The sequence below is a fragment of the Hyalella azteca genome, unplaced genomic scaffold (assembly GCF_000764305.2).
Source record: "Hyalella azteca isolate HAZT.00-mixed unplaced genomic scaffold, Hazt_2.0.2 contig2480, whole genome shotgun sequence".
NCBI classification, from domain to species: Eukaryota; Metazoa; Arthropoda; class Malacostraca; order Amphipoda; family Hyalellidae; genus Hyalella; species Hyalella azteca.
The window spans coordinates 578,680-603,336 of record NW_025932753.1 but is presented as its reverse complement, the minus strand read 5'-3'; the positions used below and the strand labels follow the sequence as shown (position 1 = coordinate 603,336).

The following is a 24,657-nucleotide window of genomic DNA, read 5'->3' as shown; positions in this document are numbered from 1 at the left end:
AGGTAGTAAATGTATGATTTCTTAACTCCCCTTGTGCTACATTGATAGTAAAAATGTTGAAATTTATGCCACTATTATTAGTTATACAATATTTTGATAAGTTTAGCTGCCACAACATTTCTACGAAATGTGGGATGACTGGCACAATTTACCCCTTCCGTCCCCTATTACCCCATTTGACGGTACTAAATTATAGTATCTAAGTCAATGTAGTCCATTCCATTTTAATTTTTCTAAATGTGTTTTTTCAAGGAATTATGATTTTAGTAAGTTGTATTTTTAAATTTAATTCCATTATTTTTTACCTTTCAGACCCTAGACTGACTTGAAGAATCTAAAACTCTCTCTTTCAACAAATTGAGATCTTTTAAACTTCAATTATCTTCGTCAATGCCTAATGAAACCTGAGCATTTTCCTGCTGGTTTTGGACAGCAGTAGAAATTTTCATAAGTATTGATCATATATATATTCACATTGATGAAAGTTGCATTTGCTTAAGTGAGATTGTAATAAAACTTCAAGATGCCTCTTCCTAGTCTGTCAGGCCACTTGCCACATAAAAGAATGGCTGGCTCAAGCTCTGCTTTGCTTCCTGCTGCTGATGCAGATGTAGAATTTTCTGAACTTGATCATAATTGTGAGGACCAGAAACCATTTATAGGTCATCAACTAAACCTCAACCCTGAAATTATGGGAGGGCAACTGAAGCTCTCAGATTCCGAGTTCGCAGAGGATGATGAAGATGATGTTATTGATGATGATTATGAAGGAGAAATATCAGAAGAGCAGCACCAAGAAATGAAAAACCTAAATTATGCCTACAGTAGATTTGATTCACAGAGATCTGCTATGCCTCTGAGTGAGTAGTGATCAAGCTAGGTCTGCAATGGTGATTTACAGAATTAATATTCCATGTTTATTTGTAGCTTGTTCCTACTCTAATAATTGAAAATTATTGCTGTCATTTTTTATATCAGTTGCTTATTGGCAGTTAGATTATTGCTGATAAAATTATCATATTTATGATGTGGCTTGTTTTCAGAAATGGAGATTCCTGAAACTTCATCTCTTGGAGAGATTGAGTTCTCTGGGAGATTGAAAAATTACCAAGAATTCAATCAAAGAAACTCTTCCTGTACATCAAGAGCAGACAGCCCCTTCATCCCTGTTCTGTCTTCTGGCCATGTGAGCATGGGTGATAGTCAGAGCACTCATACAAGTGATTTTTATCCATCTGGCATATTGGAAGATGGCAAAAGGCTGCTAGAGAAACTCAGTGGTGCTCCAGATTCTCTGGAGAAAGCCCTCATCATCAACCAGGCTCTACAGCACAGATTTTCCCTCAGCATAGAAAGACTGGAAGAAACCCTGAAGAGAAACCTCCGTAGGCAGGTGAAGTCTTGAATTGCAAAGATTTGAATTTAAGCAGAATTTTCTTTATGAAAGAGCAGTATGTATTGAACATGTGATGAACTGTACTGTCTTCAGTTGTGAAGTTGCTTGGTAAATATATATATATATATAATTGAATTAGTCAAAATTTCTTGAAAATATTCCTATTACCATGTATAATTTATATTTGATAGTACTCCTTTAATCGTTTGAATTTCTATTTATAATTAAATTTAATCTGTGTAATGAAAGAAATTCTGTACTGTTCACAGTTAATTTTTAAACCATGCTTGATTCCTGCAAAACAGGGTGACTTGGACCATGAACCAGGTGACTTTGACCATTTTTAGCTCCTACTTTTTTTGCGACATAAATAGTCACATAGTACATATATAAGATTTATATCTTTTTGCATTTGTAGGTTATCTCATGGTCCTTTAAGAGCCATCAATGCTTATACATTTTGAGTATAAGGTTTTCTTTTCTTAAACGTAAAAACAGTCCAAGTCATCCCCTCAATGGTCCAAGTCACTCTGTTTTATGGTATAACTTTTTTGCCCTCCTAATGTTTTAATTTCAATTTTCAGTTGCTTTTACATGACCAAGAAGACATGGAACGGCTCACAATTGAAGATGAAAAGCAAATGCGTGCCTCAGACTCGCGCTATTTTTTGAGGATCTCTTCTTTCTGTCGACCATATTTCAAAACAAAAATTGGCATGCCAGCTCCGATGAATGAAGATGCTAAGGAGAGATTGAAACTTGGTTATTTGGACATGTACCAAACTCGTCAACGTCCATGTGGGTCTCCTAACCATAACATACTTATATTATTGACTATTAAGTCCATAATAAAAGTCTAAGTCCATAATATAGGGATATAATACCTATATTATTATATAAAATACCTGAGTATATAATACCATAATATTGGTAAGTCCATAATATATATGAATGCTTAAATTTTTTATTTTGGAATTTCTTGATTTGACAGATGACTACTTCACAGAGAATAAATTTAATATTAGTCAGCATGTTTTTTATAAAATCTTTGTATTTTTTATTAAGTTATCCTAATAAGAGTTTTGTCACTTTTCAGGGTCAGCCAAAGAAGACCACAAACTGCAAGAAAGAGTGAAGTTTGAAGCCAAGCAAGAGAGAATCAAGCTACTGCAGCAGCATCTAAATGCCCTCAAGAGAGAAATGAAAAAACTTTCCAACTCAGAATCATTTCAAGTATGTCTATCTATTCTAAATTTACTTGCTTTGTTTTCTACCTACCTTAAACTATGTATAGATTTCATCAGGTCATGTTTTAAACTTAAAAAAATTGAAACATTATTAATTATCATTGTTTTGGGAACTTAGAAGGTTATTTCTTATAATTTTAAGTTAGTTTTCATGTGTTAACCTTGATTAAAAAAATACCTTTAGGTTGAATAACAGTTTTCTTGTGTTTAAAATCATTTCTATGTAAGCTCTAGTTTTCCAAAAAGTTAGCCAGTCAATATCAATGAATACCCTTGAATAGATAAACAGTTCTGCTTTGAAATGAAGTTCTTCCTAACCCATAATAATCAAACCTAAAATTATTGCGTTTGAATATATGTGGAAAGATATTTATCCTAAATATAATATTCTCTGTTAATTATTTCAGTGGTTGTCTGAGTCTGACTATCAGTGGCATAGTTCCCATTTAGGATAGAATAAAATAGAAGTGTTGGCACTGAAGAAAGAGGCCCATGGCCTGTTGCTGATTCTTGAATTTTTCCTGACTTGATTCACAAGGGATCCGGCCTTTGGAACCCGATCTTTCCATAACTGACGATTGATTGAGATAGCTGCTGGACTTCTTACATAGGTCCATAATTTAGTGGATTTGTTCTGTGTTCAGGACATAGAGTTGGCTACGTTGTCAGCTGAGATAGTCAAGTGTGAGGATGACAAGAAGGAGTTGCAGGGAACGCCTGTACGCAACATCTCTGTTCCCGCTCACCTCAAACTTGACTGGATCAGGATAGCTGCACAAACGGTGGGTACAAATTTACTACAAAACCAGTCAAATATTCTTCATTTTCATCTTGGAAAAAATTTTTATCATACAGATCTATCTTGTAAGTCGAGCACTCCTTTTTAAAGAGTTGAATGTTTTTTGGTGAAATTTATAAACTCTCTCAGGTCAATAGTATTATTTCATCTCAATTTAATTTAGAAAACTGTATTCTTTACATAGGCTTGAGGAACCCAATTCTTTAGAAGAAGAAAAGTTTCTTTTGTGTGCATACAAAAAAATTTTATAAATGTATCCGACTTTTACAAAAGGAATGTCTATATATGTTGAACTTTTTTGTGTGCATATTATAGTAATTTCTCAATTTTATAAAATTACTTGATGTGGTATTGTAGGAAATTTCTAGATGTGAGTGGTCCTTTTGTATGCATATGTGTGTGATTTATACGCGTGCGATTAACGACCATAGAATTCGTTGATTTAAATTATCAAATTATCGTTAATAAACTAAAACTACTTCCTGATATATGCTTTTCGATCTACCAACGTCATCTGAAGAATTGCCCGACTCTTTGATAATTTAAATCAACGAATTCTCTGGTCGTTAATCGCACGCGTATAAATCAACTAATTCTGCCATCCAAAACTAATATGTGTGTGAGTAAACACTTTTTTGTGTGCATATGATAGAAATGTAATGTGAGTAAACACTTTTTTGTGTGTCTATGATAGAGATGTAATGTGAGTAAACACTTTTTTTGTGTGCGTATGTTAGAAATGTAATGTGAGTAAACACTTTTTTGTGTGCGTATGATAGAAATGTAATGTGAGTAAACACTTTTTTTGTGTGTGTATGTTAGAAATGTAATGTGAGTAAACACTTTTTTTGTGTGTGTATGATAGAAATGTAATGTGAGTAAACACTTTTTTGTGTGTGTATGATAGAAATGTAATGTGAGTAAACACTTTTTTGTGTGCATATGGAAAGCATGACTGAGCTGTAGTTTGTTCCTCTGTACCAGCTCATTATTACATATCATAAGTGAATGTAAAATCACATGATGGGCAGAGTGATGGTCACCGCTCTGCTGATGAGTGTCAGCTCCGCTGGCAGGCTCTTCTCAGCCCCAACATCAGCCAAAAGGTGTTCTCAGAGGAAGACGATATTGCCATATCGGTCAGTTAACCTATACTGTAATTATGCCAATGGAATTTACTAAGGAAGATTTTATTGCCAGAATGTCATTACTTTGATATTGATTACACATTTTGCCTGTTATTAGTTCATTGACATCATTTGAAGAAACACTAGCATAGTTTTCTGTGTGCTCCTCTTCTTATAATGTTAATGTGTGAATATTATATTGCATATTATATGCTTAAAGGGGTGGCAGGTATGAATTATTCATATGCACACTTTCAAATACATTTTCAAATGAAAATAAATTGACATTCTTTTTGCCAATTGAGAATTTCATTTTTATTGCTGCCAAATTTATTTACTTATAAACAAATTAAAATTTGTTCCTTATGGGGGCTGCATTCATTGCAGTCCCCTTTGCTTCATGAATGTAAATTAAAAATTTTATTGTTGTTTAAAGTAGCTAAATCATGATTAGTAAATTCAGTTGCCATGCTCACTTAGGCTTGTGACCAATCAATCATTGAGGCGCTGGAAGCGATGAACTATGATGGATTCTATCTTTGGTATTTTAGAGACGGTTAGCAATCTCTGAGATATTGTTAGTCATGAAAGAGTTTGTCATGAGTTATTCTTCATTTTACTGTACGTCCTGTGTTGCTGAAATTCGTTAAATACTGGGAGAATTGTATAGTTCTTAGAATTGCCAAGCCACTTTTTTACTGTTAAAAACCTTTCTTATTACAGGCTGCTGTTTGCATCGTTAAATACTGAGAGAATTTTAAAGTTCTTAGAATAGCCAAGAAATTCATTTACTGTTTGAAATCCTTTCTCGTTCCAGGCTGCTGTTCGCAGCTACGGGACGTCTAAGCCGGACTGGCAAGCCATCGCCAATCAACTCAGTGAGCCTCGCTCAGCCTTCCAGGTATGATCACAACTTTTGGTAAAGGACTTTCTATCATAAATATTTTGCCTTGAACCTTGCATTACGGGTATTGTACCTTGAACATTGCACCATGAATATTGTACTTCGAAACTTGCAACACTATTATCTAGTTGGGATTTCATTTCATGAGCCATGATCCATATCACTTGCAGTGCTGTAATTATTCGTAAAGTAGCATGGAGTGCTCTAAGTGTCCCTCTTAGTTATACATCATGCTTTCAATGTAGGCAAATTTCGAAATTTCAAGCATAATATCAGAAGCGATTTTATTTCTTAGAGTTTAAAACATGAATTACTGCTTCTGCAGTTTCTGTATTCAGCGGTTCATAGGTCTGAAATTTCCTTTTTTGATCTTGCACCAGCATTCAGCAGTGTCAGTTCTTCATAGATCTGAAATTTCCTCGTGTTTATCTCTCTTAGATATCTCGTCATCGTCAATATCAGTTCTTCATTTATCTGAAAATTACTCCTGTTGATCTCAGGTATTCCCTTGTTATCAGTCTTTCATTTATCTTCAAATTACTCGTGTTGATCTTAGGTACCCCATTGTTATCAGTCTTTCATTTATCTTCAAATTACTCATGTTGATCTTAGGTCTCAAATTGTTATCAGTCTTTCATTTATCTGATAATTACTCGTGTTGATCTTAGGTATTCCATTGTTATCAGTCTTTCATTTATCTTCAAATTACTCGTGTTGATCTCAGGTATTCCGGCGATATCAGTTTTACATCTATCCAGCCCTGAATCCTCCCAAATTCACACCTGATAAATCCAATCAGCTGCTCAAGCTCGTACACAACCTCAAAGTTGGTGACTACATCCCCTGGTCACAGGTAATTCTCTAATAAAAATATGCAAAAATGTTTCAATTAATGATTAAATTTATCCTTGTCTGTGTATCCTTACATTTAATAGGAGTTCTAGGTACGTTTGAATAATGCCGGCTATGTTATGTCATCGTTTCCTCATCACACGAATTTATTTGTAGCTCTGATCTATACTTTCAAAAAAGTTAAGATATCGTAAGTTCATCCGCCAATCATTGACGGCCTTTCAAGCAAAATCCACCAATCATAGATAAGAAAATAGAGCGTAAGTACTTACGTTCACTTAGCGAGTTTTGAAAGTATGGGCCCTGATTTATAAATGTATTAAATAATTTTAGATTTTGTAAATTTAAATTTTGTTGTGTTCTGTTGTTTTAGGTGCACCAGCAAATGCCAGGTTTCACTAGAACTCAGCTGCAAGGGCTGTGGAAGAGACTGAACCCGAACCGTCGCAAAGGCCCGTTCAACAAACATGAAGATACACTCTTTGTTCGGGTACTAAAGCTTCTTTCATTTTGATCTGTGCTGCAAATTTTCATTTAACTGTTGCGAAAAGATCCCTTAAATTTAATTATTTCAGCACTGGCTCGTGATGGAGCCTACTAATCTTGGTTCATCATCAAATGATGTTACAATCAGTTAAGTTAAATATAAAATTTTCTCTATTTTTCATTTCATTAAAAGAAATTATCAGCACCTGACAATCATCTTGAACCTATAATAAAAGCAGCAAGTGAACAGCATTACTATATTTTAATCATGAGTTATTTGGCTTAGTTCACTAAATGGTGCTGCAAGATCTTTTTTATATATTAATGGAATAAGGAATTGATGCTATACCTTGCATGTAGCTTTATTGATGTTTATCAAATCAATGTATAAATCAATTTATAAACAGTTCACTACTCTTCTCAGGGCCTGCACAAGTACGGGCTAAACCTGCAGCAGATTGTGCAGTTCATGCCACAACGCAACTACGAACAGCTCAAAGATAGATTCCGACGCATCATTGTGCCAATATTCTTGTCTCAATGGACTCAGTGAGTAGTTGCGATTCATTAAATGATATGAAATTAATTATTGTATAAATGAGATTATATTGACAGTTCTGTAACATTGTCTTCATTCATGATGGAATGGATCAGTTGAGTTCCTAACAAAAATCTAATGCTTTAACACAAACCGACTTTGGCTTACTGGCCTTTCTTAGCTGTTATAAGTATTTGCTTTTTTTAACTGTATAGTTTGGTGTTTTTGAGAAATCATCCATATTCCTACGTTTAGGGTAAATTTTTGAAAAGATCTCTAGGAATTAAAGATGTCATTTAACTTTATGAAGCCAGCTACATTGGGCATTCAACTTTTTATGATGTAAATCATTTCCGAAAGATTTATCAGTTGTCCCATTTGTTGGAATGTATTTTGTTAACTACGAATATCCTGAATTGCACCCTCTCTGATCCAAACATTTACGTAGCCTTTTTTCTTATTACTTGGCAACAAGACTCTCCTGCATTTTTCAGTATCTAAATAACCTGCCGACATATTTCAGTCAGATCAATGAAGTATGTTTGTGCATTTTGCACCTGCTGAATGATATTCTGACAAATTTCAGTGACCTGGACGAAGAGTGTTTGTGCATTTTGCACCTGCTGTATGTTATTCTTACGAATTTCAGTGAGATGGACGAAAAGTGTTCAGGCATTTTCCACCTGCTGAATGATATTCTGACAAATTTCAGTGAGATGGACGAAGAATGTTCAGGCATTTTGCACCTGCTGAATAATATTCTAACAAATTTCAGTGAGATGGATAGAGAGCTGCTGTCACTCACCAAGGCCGTGGAGCGTGCGAGTCTCAGCACGAGCTTCTGGCGACGCCTGGCGTCCGTGCCCGGCTTTGCGGCGTCCGGCAAAGACGCTGCTATGCTCAGGATACGCTACCTCATCCTCAAGCTCTGGCAGGAGGTCTCACTCTCTGACGAGGTCTGACGCCTTTTTACCACTTTAATAATTCAAAAGAAAGTAAATTTAAAATATTTCAATTTTTACAGCAACATTAATATTCTTACTTATTATGCACTGAAGACTTTTTTTCACTCTCTGACGAGGTCTGACGCCTTCTTACCACTTTTATAATTTAAAATAAAGTAAAATTTAAAATATTTCATTTTTACAGGAATATTAATATTCTTACTTATTACGGTATGCATCTAACCACTTGAATAATTTAAAATAAAGTAAAATTTAAAATATTTCAATTTTTACAGCAACATTAATATTCTTACTTATTATGCACCGAAGACTTTTTGACATTTTCGATGTTTTGTCATATTTCATGATTAATGTTTGAATCATTATCTTATTACTTCATATAGAAACAAGAATAATTATAAAATGCACTGAATATTATGATCATCTCGAAAATCTTAATTGTCTTTCTTTCCATTTGTGAAGAAATGGTCGGCCTTGTATAAAGTTTGAATCACTTGTGTCATTTGCTTGAGTCAAGCATTACTGTCTGTCATTTGCTTCGATTTGAAATTCATTACAAATTTAAAATAAGAGCAAATTCCACAAAAATTATCATATCTTTATATGAAACTATCATTGCTTCAGTCAAGACGACCGGAAAATCCTGCTTAAATGAGCTCTCATGTCTGTCCTATTTTTAAATCAGTGTTAATATACAGATTAATCAAAGCCTTACAACCATCAGTCATACAAATGAATAAATTTTGAGGAGAGCGTCCAGGTTTTCCCTCACTAATTGAGTGTCTATGTTACAGACCACAATGCCGCCCCTGTTCCCCGTGTCCATCACTCGCTCCGAGGAGGACATCGCTCTCTTCAAGTCTTATTTCCTCAAGTCTGACTTTGTCGAAATGCGTGAAATTGTTGATAAAGTCAATGCTGGAAAACACATCGTACGTTGCTTATTGCCAATGAGTAGTTGTGTAATTAATCTTGATTATATTACCATTTAAATGGGCATGTCCATCATTATTGGACACGCCTGTTAATAATATGCTAACGTTTTCTCTGTTAGTATTTTGTTACTTATTGAAATTCATGCCTATTTAATCCTTGCCTACTCATGATTTTAAATCCTTAAATGTAGTATTCAAATGTCATCTGGACTGATTTTATGTGCTTGAGTTCTGAATTTCTATTCTTGTTCGTAATATTTATTCTTTTATTTTAGAAACTTGAAGATTCGTGTGAGATCTCTTACTGAAACTTTTAATTGACTGTGCAGAAAGTTGCAATGCATGAGCTTCAAAAGCGTCGTGCAAGGCTGCACAAGCAGCACGACCACCACATGCGTCCCGTCATAGCCAAGGAGAAGCCCGTCTGTGTGGGGCTCCGTATCAACCATCTGCACATGCATCATCTCCACCAGCTGGCCACCAAGGTAACCACCTGCACATGCATCATCTCCACCAGCTGGCCACCAAGGTAACCACCTGCACATGCACCACCTCCACCAGATGGCCACCAAGGAGTCTTTCCTAATAAACTTAAACTATTTCATCTAGCTTTCTTGCTAGTTTATCATATTGTTCTGCACTGTGTATCCAGAGTCACTAGTTCTCCCATTTACGAGTGATATTAAAACATTCTCTTCTCATTTAATCTCAATTTCTGTTCACTAGAAATATTAGGTCCGATTAGTGATATACTTGCATCAAGAACGTCTGTTTTTCTTCCTCGTCATTTTTTTCGTTTACTAGCATAAGCTAAAAAGCAATTAAGATAAGAAATGTAATAAATTATAGGTACTTATTGGATGGGAAGTGATTGATTTTCGTAAAGATACTTCTAGAGTATTTTGCTACGAAAATTTATTGTTATTTAACAACACTTCTGCTACTAAAATTTCGGATTATTTGACTGGCATTCTGCTTTTTGAATTGCCAATTTTCTGTATAAAATCCCATGCTATAACTGACAACTATTTAACAAGAATCTGAGAATTAAAATCCTTAATTCTTTTACCAGAAAAATTCGTTTGGAGGAAAGAATTCCAAGGCGATAGATGGACGTCGGATCATGATGCGTACGCCGTCGGCGCTGACGTGGCCAGAGCAGATCATCATGGACTTCTTCATGCCTGCAAGGCACATCAGCAACAGACCCGTCAACTTTGCTACTGGTAACAACTGCTATTGTAGCAATAATTGATGCTGTCTTATGCAGTATTAGATACTTGGTGCTTAGTTTCTTGTAACTGCTTTGTACCAGGCACTTCAGTGACTTAAAAGTCAACTTCGTTACTAGTCATCTACTTGACTTATTGTGCTTTTTATCAATTTCCGATGTTGTCTGGTCTATTATTAGATACTTGGTGCTTAGTTTCTTGTAACTGCTTGGTACCAGGCACTTCAGTGACTTAAAAGTCAACTTCGTTCCTAGTCAACTACTTGACTTATTGTGTTTTTTATCAATTTCCGATGTTGTCTAGTCTATTATTAGATACTTGGTACTTAGTTTCTGGTAATTGATGGTACTTGGTACTCGATTTACATTGGTTCTCATTCAAGTAAATGCTTTTCGTTTGACATAAATGTTTGTGCTGTTTCTTCATGTCCGTTCAATTCTCGAGTTACTTTTTGCCACGTCTAGTTGATTTAAAATAGGCACCGCGCTATAAATCGCGTTTGACTCTCATTCGTGAACATTAAATTAATAATTATAACAAAATTTCAGACATGGCTGCGGTATCATCACTGCAGCTGCTGCTGAAGGTGTTTCAGCTGCGTCCCATGGCGCCGCAGTCTTGCAATCTACCCGCTCTTTCTGACGACTACAATGTCACTGAAGCTGAGCTCGGCCTCGTCGACCTCACCATCAACCATCACACCTGCAAGACTGGCCGCCAGGAGGACGCTGCCACCGAATATCAGTGTTAGCTTTGGCAATATTTCTTAAAGCTTTATTATATTATCATTTGTGATAAATTGGCGCGTCGTTTTTTGTTTGTGTCATATTTAATTGAATTTCCTTGTCATTTATTTCGTCTATGGGAGATCGTCCAGTATTTCAGACCTGTTGTAAACTTGTTCACTGTGTTTACACTTAAATGAGAAAAGTGTAGAATGTTGACAAGTGACCATTTTATGCACAACGTTAATGAAGAAATGTTCCTTAAGTGTCAAATCAAACCTTGATTGTAAATATGGATTTTTTTTGGCATGCATGTTGTACCGTGTTTTGTGTGTGGTTTACCGTGTGTTGTGTAGGTAGTACCGTGTGTTGCGTACGTTGTACCGTGTGTTGTGTATGTTGTACCGTGTGTTGTGTATGTTGTACCGTGTGTTGTGCACGTTGTACCGTGTATTGTGTACGTTGTACCATGTGTTGTGTACGTTGTACCGTGTGTTGTGTACCTTGTACCGTATGTTTTACACTCATCTTTCACGCTTATATCATGACATGATCAGTGCCGTGCGTGTGGTGCTCTGAGGACGCTGTACCAGAAAGCATGCCGTTGCTGGCGCCGTGTGCCGCGACGGTAGGCGCGCTGCAGAGCCTCCTCATGCATAGGAAGACCCTGCGCATCATGGCCAACAACTCATTCGTGCTGCACAGGTTCTTTATTTATTTTAAATTAACCTTATGAATTGAAATTAATCTGCTGATTTTAGTTCTTTATTTATTTGAAATTAATCTTATGAACCAACCTTAGATTTACCTGTTGATTTTAAATTACTTAAGTTTTGAAGTAAATTCTCAAATGATCATTATTTATAATGACAATGCTTTGAATATGCCAGATGGCATACGCGTATTCATTTGAATTTACAGTAGTCAGGGAAACAATAGGTTTAAGTTTACTGATTACTAATTTTTACTTACCTAATGTGAGTAAATTTATTAGAGGTTTTAAGTTTCTGGCTTTAAATTTTGGGTCCATTATTATGATGATTTGTATGTACCGTATGTGTTAAAATCTTTGGAGCTCGTTGTTTAAAAACTGTGGCAATTCCTATTTCTCAATTCAATACATATTCGATGGAAGTTTCTTGCCTCTTTCCATTTTTACAAATTCATATTTTTCACTTTTTTGATAAAAAAAAAGTTTTTTGTAAGCTAAAAGTTTTCATCGAAGTTTAGTGTTACTTAGTGCATTTTATTTGCGTTCAGCTGGCAACTAATAGTCATTTTGTTCAGGTTCAAGGGCCCTGAGCTGTACACGCTGGGTGAGAAGCCTCGTTTGCTACGCAGCCTCTCGGGGGCCTTCGATGATTATGTGAGTTTTTCTTCAAATAAAACAAATTGGTACTGGCGTAATTTCGGGACAGAATTGTTCTTCATGTTGTGTACATAATTGGTTATGCATTAGTATTCATTATATTCCGTAACAAATATGAGATTTTTGCTTGACCATAAGAACCTCACTAAGCTGTAGCGGTGGGATAACGTTCTTCATGAATGTTATCTTTTATCGTTTTAAGAAATCGTCAAAGAATGTTTCACATTTTATACTATTGATATTATTACTAGGTATTAGCTCGAGATTTTCCCTGATATTTATGCTTCTTGAGCAGAACAAAGGTCGTCTGCCCATGCCTGGCTCCGTGGGAAAGATACACGTCACGTCCGTGAGTTCAAAAGCAATTCCTTCGATCAAATTTTATAGAATTATTTTTAAATTTTATATAATTATTTTTCACTTAATATATTATTGCAACTAATATCAATAATTTTTCGAATCTGCCTCAATTAATCACTCCAAAAAATCAAAATTTTCTTAACGAGATTGATGGTTTTGAGATTCCGCTTGTTGTTTATAGCAGAATTTAAAGCCTTGATAACTTGCCTTCAATTAATATGATTCAGCTTCACAGTTACAGTTATTGATCAGCTTCACAGTTACAGTTATCATTCAGCTTCACAGTTACAGTTGATAACTTGCTTGTAATTAATATCATCCAGCTTCACAGTTACAGTTATTATGTTTGTTGTATATACAAGGAAATTTTCCGCCGTTCAGGTGATGCCGTCTAACTTGTCCATCAAGAACCAACTGAAGCGACCTAGAGGAGCCAGACGCCGCAACGGCGGCCTCAACAACGTCAGGCTGAAGAAAAAGAAGAAGACTTGGGCCAAGCGCAGCATAATTGATCTTTACAAGTCATACAAGACTGGCAAGAATTTATCCAAGTACCAAGGTATAATTTTCTTATTCTTTGAGTAATAGTTTAGCAACACAATATTATATTTATTATAAATATAATATATTATATCATGTAATATTTGTATTCAAAGCTTAGGTCATTGCTGTACATATGTGCAAAAATGACACATTTTTTGCGACGGTAAGTTTTAATTATCTAAAGTGCGCTAATTTTGATGGCTGACTGAAGCATAGTACAGAAACACCGAATTATTTTCAATATTGCTATCAACGATTGACCGTTGTATTTACGTGGATATTGATATGGAAGCTTTGTAAGATTTTATTCATTGTACGAGCTAATTGCAGCGTTTACTACTCTGCTTTATCCTGTCATCAAAATTGCTTCTTTCTATTTTACCATTTCTAACTCAATCTTGGTACCGATGTTTCATTTTATGCAAAGCACGAACACTGAACATCAGCTAATTTAAAGCTTAGTAAATAGTATCGAGCAAAACACGGTATATGAATGGATTTAATTGCAGATTTAATATGTCAAAGCTATTTCTAATATGCCAAGAAATGTTTACAAATACTGAAGTGCGCTGTTGCACAAAGTTTAGCTATTACATACGTGAGGTCATTGACGAGCGAAGAATTCAGGATTGTGCTCCCTTACACATTCCAGTCAGCACCAAATTTTTTGTATGTAATTGAATACGTAATTAAAATTAAATAAGTGATAGAGCTAACCTAATCACTTTGTACAGGGAAGTGGCAGATATTTAACACTCATCAGGCTGCATTATTTTACGTTACTATCGTATCGAGTGAAGGTACATTTGCACCTATGAAGTGCGAAAAGTCTTCAATACGAATTTTATTTAAGAGACAATAGACGAAGTACTCCTATAGACTAAAAAAGGAATCATAATGTCAGATTTACGCCATTAAACGAATAACAGTTTCACCTATAGACTATTCAATGAATTACAATTTCACCCGTTGACTAATAGAGGAATTATAGTCTCACCTCTTCGTCATAAAACAAATTTTAGATTTCCTAAAGTTATGACTTAACTTTTCCTTAATCTTGGAAGCTGTTGAGAGGCTGGCTTAACGTCTGATTGCTCTCTCCATCAGATGGAAGGATTTACTTGTGTTATTATTGTTTGTGTTCTCTTCGACATCTGCTGTCGGGGAAGTTTCAAAAAGGTTCAATTAGCATCAGCATTTCATGTTTAGAATCACGCTTTTTTATATTACTGTAATTTGAAACCTCTTCTAAAGAGATGTCAACATTAATTTAACCGGATATTGTTGGCATTATACATATATACTCAAGCATTTAAGTTCCACCATTACTTGTTGGTAGATGACTATCTCTTATCAAGCTCGAGTTCAGTATGAAGCTTCTTTTAGCTATTTAAAATAATAATAATTTTCACTGTCAGTAATACCTTACACTTCACTTAGGTCCCAAGGGCAGCCTGACGCCCAACGCGTCGTTGACTGCTGTGAATACCGACTCTACGGACGGTGAATCTACCGCCGTCGCTTCAGCCAGCACCGAGCATTCCAATACTCCAGCCATCTCATCACCTTCTTATGATCAAAATTATCTGAAGACTTACAAGAAACCCGACCGTCCTCTTAAGAAGTATTCTCTAGAAAGTCCGACAAAATATCTACTGCCAAAATCAAAGCTCAAACATAATGAGTAAGCCACGTTCCATTTTATGTGTTGCTTTTGACGTCTAGTTTTGGCTCAGACGCTACGTTTGCTGCGCTGATTTTTCCTACAAAGGAAGAATGACGTGCAGTTCTCTTTTTTTTTTATCACAAAACTCGATGAATCTACGTATTTTAACGTAATACATTCAATTAAAAATAAATTTGGTCTCACTTTATTTTAGCAAAATGTTATCATGATTAATGCTATATTGATATATATTATGTTATATTTATTCTTGACCGCACGTATGTTCAGAGGACACGAGTCTTCGTCTGACTCAGAAGAAGACGCAGCCGAAGAGTCGAGGCTGACGACGGAGGAACAACGCGCCCGCTCTGAGGCCGACAATCTCCTGTGGCATCGCTTCCTTTCCATCTTCCTTCTGCCTGCAGCTATGAGCGTCGTCAGGTCAGGAACTGGGACTTTATTGTATTTTTTCTTATTGCTACAAGGGACTTTATGACTGTTTATCGTAGTTTATTTGTCAGTATGCTGAGAATGGTACTTTTATCCGGAATTTGTTCGTAGGTACCTCATGAATTGTGATTGTTTATTGTATTTCGTGAGGGATTGTGTGTATTTAGCTTAATTTGTTCATCTTTGCTCACTTTACTCATCTTCTCCCACTTCGCTCATCAATATTTGTGTCTAACATTTGCAAGAAATTTAATTACTGGTTTCCTGCCAATGTATTGTTCTAATTATTCTGTACAGTGTACAGATATTGAGAACTATGCAGCATCATTGAACTTGTATTTTGTCCACCTTACATTTGGCTAGAATATCTACTCTATTTGCGGACACGAATTCTTCTGGATCAGAGGCTGTACTATCAGAATAGTTGTGAGTTCGTAACTCCGCCAGCCAATTACCGACTGATTTCACGCTACATTCGACAATCTCAAACGATAAATCGGCCGCTGCGTGTACTTAGGCCACTACATAATCTTTGACCGCTATGTGTAGTTAATCCAGTTCTGATATTACGACCCCGGATGGCCGGGGTCGTACAGCAAAAAATTCATGTAATATTTATTACCTAAAGCGCGTTAATCCATGTATTTTTTATTGCCCAGGCCTACTGTGGCGCAAGAGATGAGCGTGCAGCGCCAGTACGCTGCTCAGCAGGCAGACTGGCAGGGATCGAGAGAAAACAATCACGACGTCGACGACGACGATGCCTCCAGTCAGCTGAGCATCTCTGGTGCCGCGACTGCCATACTTCAGGAGGTGCTGCTTGCTCCCTTCCGAATCAAACTTACTACGAATTTTACATGTCTTGTTCTTGCGCTCTTGGCGATCTTGTTAGAATTTTTTCTTGATTAAAGTGGCTTCATTTGTAGCTGCACTGTCAAGTACCCCTTAAAATTAAATTTTGGCGCAATTTAAACGCGTTCAACATAGTACAGTGAAAGGTCATGACGTAATTAACGAGAGTACAGTGAAAGGTCAAGACGTAATTAACGTGAGCCTATCCTATAAGACAAGACTTTATTGCGAGTGAAATGTATAGAATAGTGCAGCTTTTCATGACATCAAAATATTTTGTGCCCTGTTATGATCACAACTTGAAATATCTTGACTTCGTCCGGGACATTTAGTAACCACGAATGCATACTCAACTATATGGACAAAAACACTATATTGTCTTTCGGCGGCCTCATTTCTTGTAAATCGCACAAAATGTGATTGATCACAATATGCTACTAACAATTCTTAATTCCATTTCATTTTCTTTGCAGGTGGCGCCCATCAGAGAAAGGTATGGACTTCTCCACTCCTCCTCTCATCTCTACTTCCCCAACTGCAGCTATTTTAATCTGCATTGAATATTTTTAGATTTTCACCAAAAAATAACTTGTTGTAAATTGAGGGCTATTTATTAAATTTCTTGGTTTTGTCGAAAACTTTTTTCAATTTTGTAAATAGTTTTCAACATTTGTTCAGTAGCTTTTTCACTTAGAATTAATTTTCTATTTCTGTTTATAGAAAACGCAAGAGGGCAGCGTCTCCTGGCAGCGGAAGTGACGCGGCCAAGGCTGTGAAGGGAACTCCGCCGCCCACGCGCAGCAGCACGCGACTGGTGTGGCGTCTCTCATGTTTCTTGATTGTTAACTAATCCATTTAATATTTTTAGTATTGTCTTGTTCGTAGATGCAACCTTGTTCTTTATTATTATTATTAGCAAGAATGCTTATTTGATGTGCTGGTGAATTTATGAAATCTGTGTACACTTGTTAAAAATAATTCACTCTTTTATAGTTATAAATATAAAAGATAAGATAAATATATATTAAATATATTTATATAATATTTATAGTGTTACTATTTATAAATCTAAACGATAAATGTATTTATATATTATTTATATAATATTCATAAATAGTGTTACTATTTATAAACACAAAAGATAATTATATTTATTTATTTAACCCCCCGTGCCATCTCGTCCTTGTCGTGGGGGGGGGCTTGCGTGTCTCGATGAGACCCGAGGCTGTACGGCCTCAGATGCAATCATGGCCGGGTGGCTCGGGTGGAGAGTCCAGACTAACAGAGATGGCAAAACGCCCTTTTCGGAAACGGCCTGGCTCTCAAATGGACACGCTAGACGATACCTGATGGAATGCAACCTGCTGCCAGAGATTTAGCATGACCCCGTAACGCCACCGCCGGTCGGTCATATGCACTTGCACCACCGCCTTTAGCGAGACTATAATCGCACCATGCCATCACCTAGACCAAGCCTCACTAAACTTACGCCGGAGTTGATATATGAAGTCGGAGCGGACCCTCGCTCCATGAGCAGGGAATATACCGCCCAGCCCCTGCGCCTAAAATGGATCAGGCTATAAGCCTTGAAGACGGAAGAGACCAAACATCTTTGACGTAGCTGAAGACCTCACCTCCGGCGCGAAATAGATAGCTATCTGAAGCGCTAGTAAATCTTTTACTACTACTACTACTACTATTTATTTAATTTTGTTATGCCTCTCTTCATTTTTCAGAGGAAGACTCCTCAGCTCGACTGATGAACCGGCAGACCCTTCGACCGAGTTCAAGCAGCGACATAAGCGTCTACCTGAAGAGCTTGGAATTTTTTTACGTTTATGTTATAGATAGCTAATGATTTGTTTAATCTTTTACGGAATATTTGTAATTTCATCAAGTTTTTGTCTGATAACTTGAAGAATTATTATCGAAGAAGGTTATCCCTAAATTTTTTCTCAGAAGCGACACCATAAAGAAGTAATGCTATTTGAGTTTATCAAAAATCACTTTCTTGCCCGGAATCAAGCAAGTTCTGTAGTTGGAGTGAGGTTGAAAGAATGTGTAAAACTTGATTGACGTTTTGTATAATTTCTTCCACCTTGGATGTTTCATATTACCTTTTCGTTTATCCTTAATTCTGACCACATTCATTTAACTCATATTTATTATTTGCAGCGATTTTTGCGATATGGCATTACATCAGTGTCGAGTGCAAACCATTGGTCTTGAAATTTACAAACTTGATAGATGATTTCGAAAATTTATTTGTTCCTTATTCCTTAGCAAATACATGCACTTTTTTGTTCGTAGATGTATAGAATTTATTGATATCATTACTACGCTTTTTCTTAATGGATGATCTAAATAAGAAAGGTCGATCTAAGAGAAAATTTTTTTAATTGAATAACTTCGCAAGGTTAAATACATTACCATGAAAATCTATATATATTTAAAGTTGATATTCCAATTAATCTTTCAAGATCCGTCGCTACAGTACAAGTGTCATGAATCGTCATTAAACCTCTTTTTTTTTTTACTTGAATTGACTGATACCTTCTTAATACTGACGTCCATATCGAGATTAAATTTTAATTTTGGTTACTTAACTCAACTTTCCAAATTCTCACAATAGTTACTGTTTAGAAATTTTTTCATCTACCATTACCAGCAAGATGGTATTTAAATTGATTGTAGAAATTGAAATAGATTGTATTTCAAATTGTAGGACTAGAAATAGATTGTATTTACTTGTAGAAATCATCATCACTATCATCCTGATCATCGGATGGCGCGCTAACTTTGTCAGACTCGCTCTCTGTCTCGTGGCTCACCACAGCCTGGGGTGAAGCCGCTGCTTGGCTGACCGTCGCCCGAGGCGCCGTGCGCGTGGCAGCAAATGTCGACTGTGAAGTCGTTGGCTCCACGCCATTTGGTTCGTTTGCTGTGGAAAAGTTGTTGTTGCTCATGACGTGTGGAAACTAAAACTTACTAGTTGGTTTCATTAAATAATATTTCTTGGGACTAATATTAAGTTTTTTTATCCAGTTCGGGTAAATTCTTTGAAATTTTTCAAATTGGCGAAGCTAAAGTCGAACAATTCACGCACTTGCGAGTGTTCTCTTAAAACAGCTTTAGTTAAGCCTGTTTCAGGAAGACGCATTTATTACATCATTCAGGTTAGTTTTTGTAATCCTTATGTGGTGAGAACTGTTTCTTTGTGTTCACTTGCCTTTTTTATTATCTCTTGCTTTCATTGCCTCTTGTATCTTGGCTTCGACGCTGTCAGAGCTGCTGTCTTCGTCTCTGTTGGAAGACAAACTTTCAATAGCTGTCTCGTTTTTGACGTTTATTTACTACGAATAACTTGAATGACTTTTTTTAAATGTGTTTGATAGTAAACGGTAATTTATAGAAGTATTACTTTAATCAAGATTGCAGGGCTTATCAGGTCGTGGATTGGACACTGAACAGTGCACATTTCATTAGGTACCTTTTCGTCCATGTTTAGTTGAATTTCGATGATAGATCTCCTCACTATTTGAGTTTACCGTGCCATTATGAATTTATTTTCTTATTACGTAATTTTAATTTAATGCTTATAAACCAGCCGATGCAAATAATTCTGTTTGTATTTTAAGAGGAAAAGATTGGTGATTATATACGACAAAATTACTCACGTTTCTAGCGGGGGATGTCCTCCAAAGCCTCCCGTAGTAATCTTACTGGCGAAGGGTGCTGCTTCTGCCCACGAAATTCAATATTCTTTAAAATTCTGAAACATAAATACTTGGCTTTAGAATAATTATTTTTTTTAACTAATTTAATAATTCTTAATGAACTTTCACCTGATTTTGCTTCATTATCTCAATTGCGATCTATATTTTCTACAAGATCTGAGTTGGCACCGCGTGGCAGTTTGTATTCGAATTTTAGTCGAAAACCTGAATCATTTAAGCTTCCATCTAAATCTACATAGCAGTATTTTTGCAAGTTGTATGTGCATCCTGTGTTCTACTTTGGTTCTATAACATTTACGAGACTCACTTATCGGCGCGCTGAAATCATCGAAGTCATCATCGCTGTCGCTCCGCAGTATGAATGTTTCTGCCTCGTTCTTTGCTCCTATTGCTGTCTCTATTATTTTATTCTTTGTTTCGTGTTCTTGGGCTTCTTTACCGCCTCCTTCACTGCCATTCTTTGACTGCATTGATGTTGTGTTGACTGAATTACTTTTCGAAACGGTGCTGGCAGTTACTGGCGTTGAAATCATTTCAGTTGTGCCCCTTGCATTTACATTTGTCGTCGTATTAATGACTGCTCGTGATCTCTGAGCTGCTACCGGTTTTTCCATCATGTTCATAGTTTGTTCACCTCTTTTGTTGTCAGTTGATTTAGCAATGAAAGAATCACTCGATGACATCCTATTTTCTTGCTGCATTTTGAATTGTTCAGAACCTGCTGGACTTTGATGGTTTGCTTTTTCGTGTGAAAATGAGATCTGCGACGGTTTGTTATTAGTTTGAATACCGTGTTTATCACCGTGTGCAGTAGGCCCCTTTGCTGAAGAGGATCTCTCCTGCTGCGGTTGATTTAACGTCGTTGTAGGCGGATGGCTTGACTTATTATTTTCTACCAGTTGCTCGCCGTGAACTTCCAACTCATCTTCGCTCACCGACCGATCCTCGGAATTGTCGAAAGATGAACCGTCGTGACTCTCTTTATCGCCATTTTCCTTTTCAAATACAAGACCGTCATTTTGTTGAGGGCTTTGCAGCTTGGTTGAGTTTCCCATGGAAATTGCATCAGATGGCCGAATTGATGACCTACTTCTCAGAAATGAGTCTGGCGCTCTAAGACCTGAGTCACTATTCTGACTTGCAGTAATTATTCCATGAGATCTGTTGGCTTCTGTGAGGGCTACAGCACCGTCGACACTGGCAGTCGTTTGTGTTGATGGAATGTTACTGATGATTGCATTATCCTCCACGGTCTTATTAGTTGTAGCCTCTAGGAAACTTGATATCATGGTATTATCCCTATGCAAGTCCATGTCTGGCATATTGTTTCCTTGTGTATTTTGTTGGGTTGGCGAACTTGAACCGGGGCCGCCATCATGAAAATGTGGGGAAGTTTGCTGTAGATTATCAATAGCGTTGACACTCGGAGAAAGTGATCTAAGATTTGAGCTTATTTGCGCAACTGTAATATTTTCATCGATGTCGAATCCAGCAGGACTTGTTAAAAATTTCTGGAAGGACGTCGTTGAACTGTAGGCTCCTCTCGAGGGGAACAGATTGTTGAAAAGGGGTCCATCAGGTAATGCTGAAACAAATACATTTATTTAGACTGCTCATATCGGGGAAGTCAGACCTGCAGTTGGTTATAGAGATGCAAGTGAGTCGTAATCGTCCAATTTTGAAGTATTGTAATAATTGCTGGCATTCCAGGCGTACATTGAATGATAACCTTTATAACTTACGAGCAATATTTGTCAGGTGAGAAGTAGAGGTGCCCTGGTCATACGTGGTAGACTTGCCACGGAACAGATCTCTCTGTGAAAGTTGGGAAGTCCTTAGCAGTTATCTAGTGCAAATTTTAGCGCGGATGCCAAATGTATCCTTGCGTTATTATTACTGCTGATTGAACATAACCAGAAACTAAATTCTTTTCATCCACACGTTTCCTGTAGAAGTTAGACTATAAATCGCGTCCCAGAATTAGTCATTTTATTGATGTTCGGCTGGATGCGATGACATTGAATGTTTATTCTTCCCTGAAAAAAGCGCAATTTATTCCGGAAATTTTTTTACTTTTTTTTTTAAGGCTCGAGTAAAGTAGACGTTGTCTTTTCTAATTTCAAATGAAGTAATTAAGTTGCCCCATATTATAGTTTGTATGTATAATATGGTTCGGTTGGTAGGAAGTGCCTAATTACTCACTCTGAGTTTGGTTGAGGACTCGTGTTGCCTGAGGCATTCCTTCGTAATCCTGTCAGCGTTCCTGAGCACATCCTTCACCCTGGCTTCCTGCTGTAGCTGCTGGTCCCGCACCCGACACTGCATGCGGCGCACTTGCTGTAGCAACGCTCGGTACCTTATAAAGTAAATATAATATTCAAATTGTGTCATTTTGAATGTTTTGCTACCCTTGAGTTCCCAATGTTTTCCCTAAACTTTATGTTCATCGAGGTTCATCACTTAATTGGCTACTATCAATATGCTCTTAGAGAAAAGAACTTAAACATGGCCCAAAGTACTTAACTTTGGTCCAAAGTATTTAACTTGTACAATATGTGGCCAAATGTATCCTATATATAAAGTTATTTATGGTTTCAAATGTTTTCAACATTTTTTATTTAATTTCTTCACTGTATAGGTTTGCTTTTAGTTTTGCCGAGCTGAAGATGCAAAGCAAAGATACAATAATCTCTCCTTTACACCAACAATCTTTACTTACTCATTTGCAAATTTTTCCTGGGCAAGAAGATGCTCTTGTTCCAGGCGGAGACGCTGCATGTCCCTGGAATACATTCATTTTGATTAGCGAAATCCTTACCAACGTAGCTAGGTTACGGTGATCTCTCCTGATGAAGCGTAATCACTGAAGACTATTTTAAACTTTTACTAAACAGTTTGCTTGGATGAGGATATGAAATAAATTTTTACTATTGCACTTCTTTTTGGCTGTTATTACCTTTGATGTTGTTCATTTTCGGCTTCTGCGTAGATGTTCATTTCCTCGCAGAACTGAAATTCTATCAGTGTTGTTGGCAAATCCGTTGCCATGGTAACTAATGCGTTAGCTAACGCTTTCTCTACGTAAACATTCACAATACGATTTTGACAAGTTAAGGAATTGGAAAATTTAGTTACATCGTAAGTAAGCTCGCACTCCGATTGCCTTAAGAATTTGGAACTTCAAATGTGATCAACCCCGTGGCCAAGATCCTCCCATGCTCTAACTAAACAAAGTTAGCAATCATAAACACTCTGCTTCAAATAATTAATTAGAGTAAACGGTTATATCTTGGCTGTTGAATCAAATGAGTTATAAAATGAGCAAACGTACGGTTGTCACTTAGAGTAGGACATTTTCGCGGCCAGTTTTTCGATTTGCTGAAATAGGAAAATGTATCCTAAAACAAAGTTAATTTCTAGAAACTTTGCCCGTGAAATTTTAAAGCCCTTTCGCTTGTGTTCATGTTGTAATATTATCAGGATTTTATTTTTATTTGCGGTTTATTCAGCTATGCCGATTCTACCAATACAAAGGATTTCCAATGGGGAAAAAGTAACCGATTCGACACTTCAGCGAACTCGCGTGCGAACTCGCCTGCGAGCTCGAACTTCATTTTCAACTGTGGCACTCATAACTCCTTCAATTATGAACGGATTTTGTTTCAGTATTTTGTGGCATTAACAAAAAGTAATTGACGTAAAAATCTGAAAAAATACCCTCCGCAGCGTACTGATATTATCTACTTATATTTTGAATTTGAAGAAAATCCGTCCATTATTGACTGAGTTATGCGTGCCACAGTTGAAAATTAAGTTAGGTTTTCCGTATTAAAAAAAAAAATTAGTGATGAAAAAATTTGAAAAAAATACCCTCCGCAGCGTACTGATATTATCTACTTATATTTCAAATTTGAAGAAAATCCGTCCATTATTGACGGAGTTATGCGTGCCACAGTTGAAAATTAAGTTAGGTTTTCCATTCCAGCTCGCAGGCGAGTTCGCACGCGAGTTCGCTGAAGTGTCGGACCGGTGAAAAAGTAACCCAGCGATCTCTGACTGACCTTATAATAAAATTTCAAATTCTTTAGTGCGTGGTGAACGTTATTAGCTTTTAAATTTAATATATAATTTATAGACGCGCAAAGCAGTAAAATTTGTGAATAAGTCAGGATAAAAAAAAAATCACTCAATCCGACCATTTTGGGACGAATTTTTTAATAATGGCTTTGTCAAATTGTAGCTTATTTTAAACGAAATAATAAAAAAGCTAATTATTCACGATACGCTCCTACAAACGTAGTTAAAGATTCTTTCATGTCTTCTTCGTTTCCTGTAAGCAATGTCATTTATGTCTGCTCATATCATTCGTTGCACCAACAGATCAGGGATTGACTGCACAAAATATATTGACTAATAATATATTTTCTAATTTACTACACTTCATGCAAAAGTTTATCTATTCAATTGTTGCTTT

General features: G+C 36.5%; 2 protein-coding genes across 2 annotated transcripts; one reads left to right on the top strand and one right to left on the bottom strand.

Moving 5' to 3' along the window:
- Positions 1-288: 288 nt before the first annotated feature.
- LOC108679526 lies at positions 289-23,122 on the top strand. Its single transcript, XM_018168157.2, has 25 exons — positions 289-860; positions 1,044-1,393; positions 1,981-2,194; positions 2,493-2,629; positions 3,288-3,425; positions 4,474-4,581; positions 5,387-5,470; positions 6,198-6,326; positions 6,699-6,815; positions 7,236-7,360; positions 8,125-8,305; positions 9,109-9,246; positions 9,579-9,734; positions 10,322-10,475; positions 11,030-11,227; positions 11,764-11,911; positions 12,494-12,572; positions 12,871-12,924; positions 13,317-13,494; positions 14,919-15,162; positions 15,433-15,585; positions 16,254-16,407; positions 16,920-16,939; positions 17,167-17,260; positions 18,183-23,122. The coding sequence occupies exons 1-25, from the start codon at positions 524-526 to the stop codon at positions 18,204-18,206; spliced, it is 3,714 nt and encodes a 1,237-aa protein (XP_018023646.1). The 5' UTR covers positions 289-523; the 3' UTR covers positions 18,207-23,122.
- Positions 19,191-21,995, bottom strand: LOC108679527 (suppressor protein SRP40). The gene is made up of 5 exons (XM_047885591.1): positions 21,926-21,995; positions 20,491-21,768; positions 20,124-20,187; positions 19,676-19,749; positions 19,191-19,387 (listed from the first exon to the last, which is right to left on the bottom strand). Exons 2-5 carry the CDS (start codon positions 21,503-21,505, stop codon positions 19,191-19,193), a joined length of 1,350 nt encoding a protein of 449 aa, XP_047741547.1. The 5' UTR covers positions 21,506-21,768; positions 21,926-21,995.
- Positions 23,123-24,657: the final 1,535 nt, after the last annotated feature.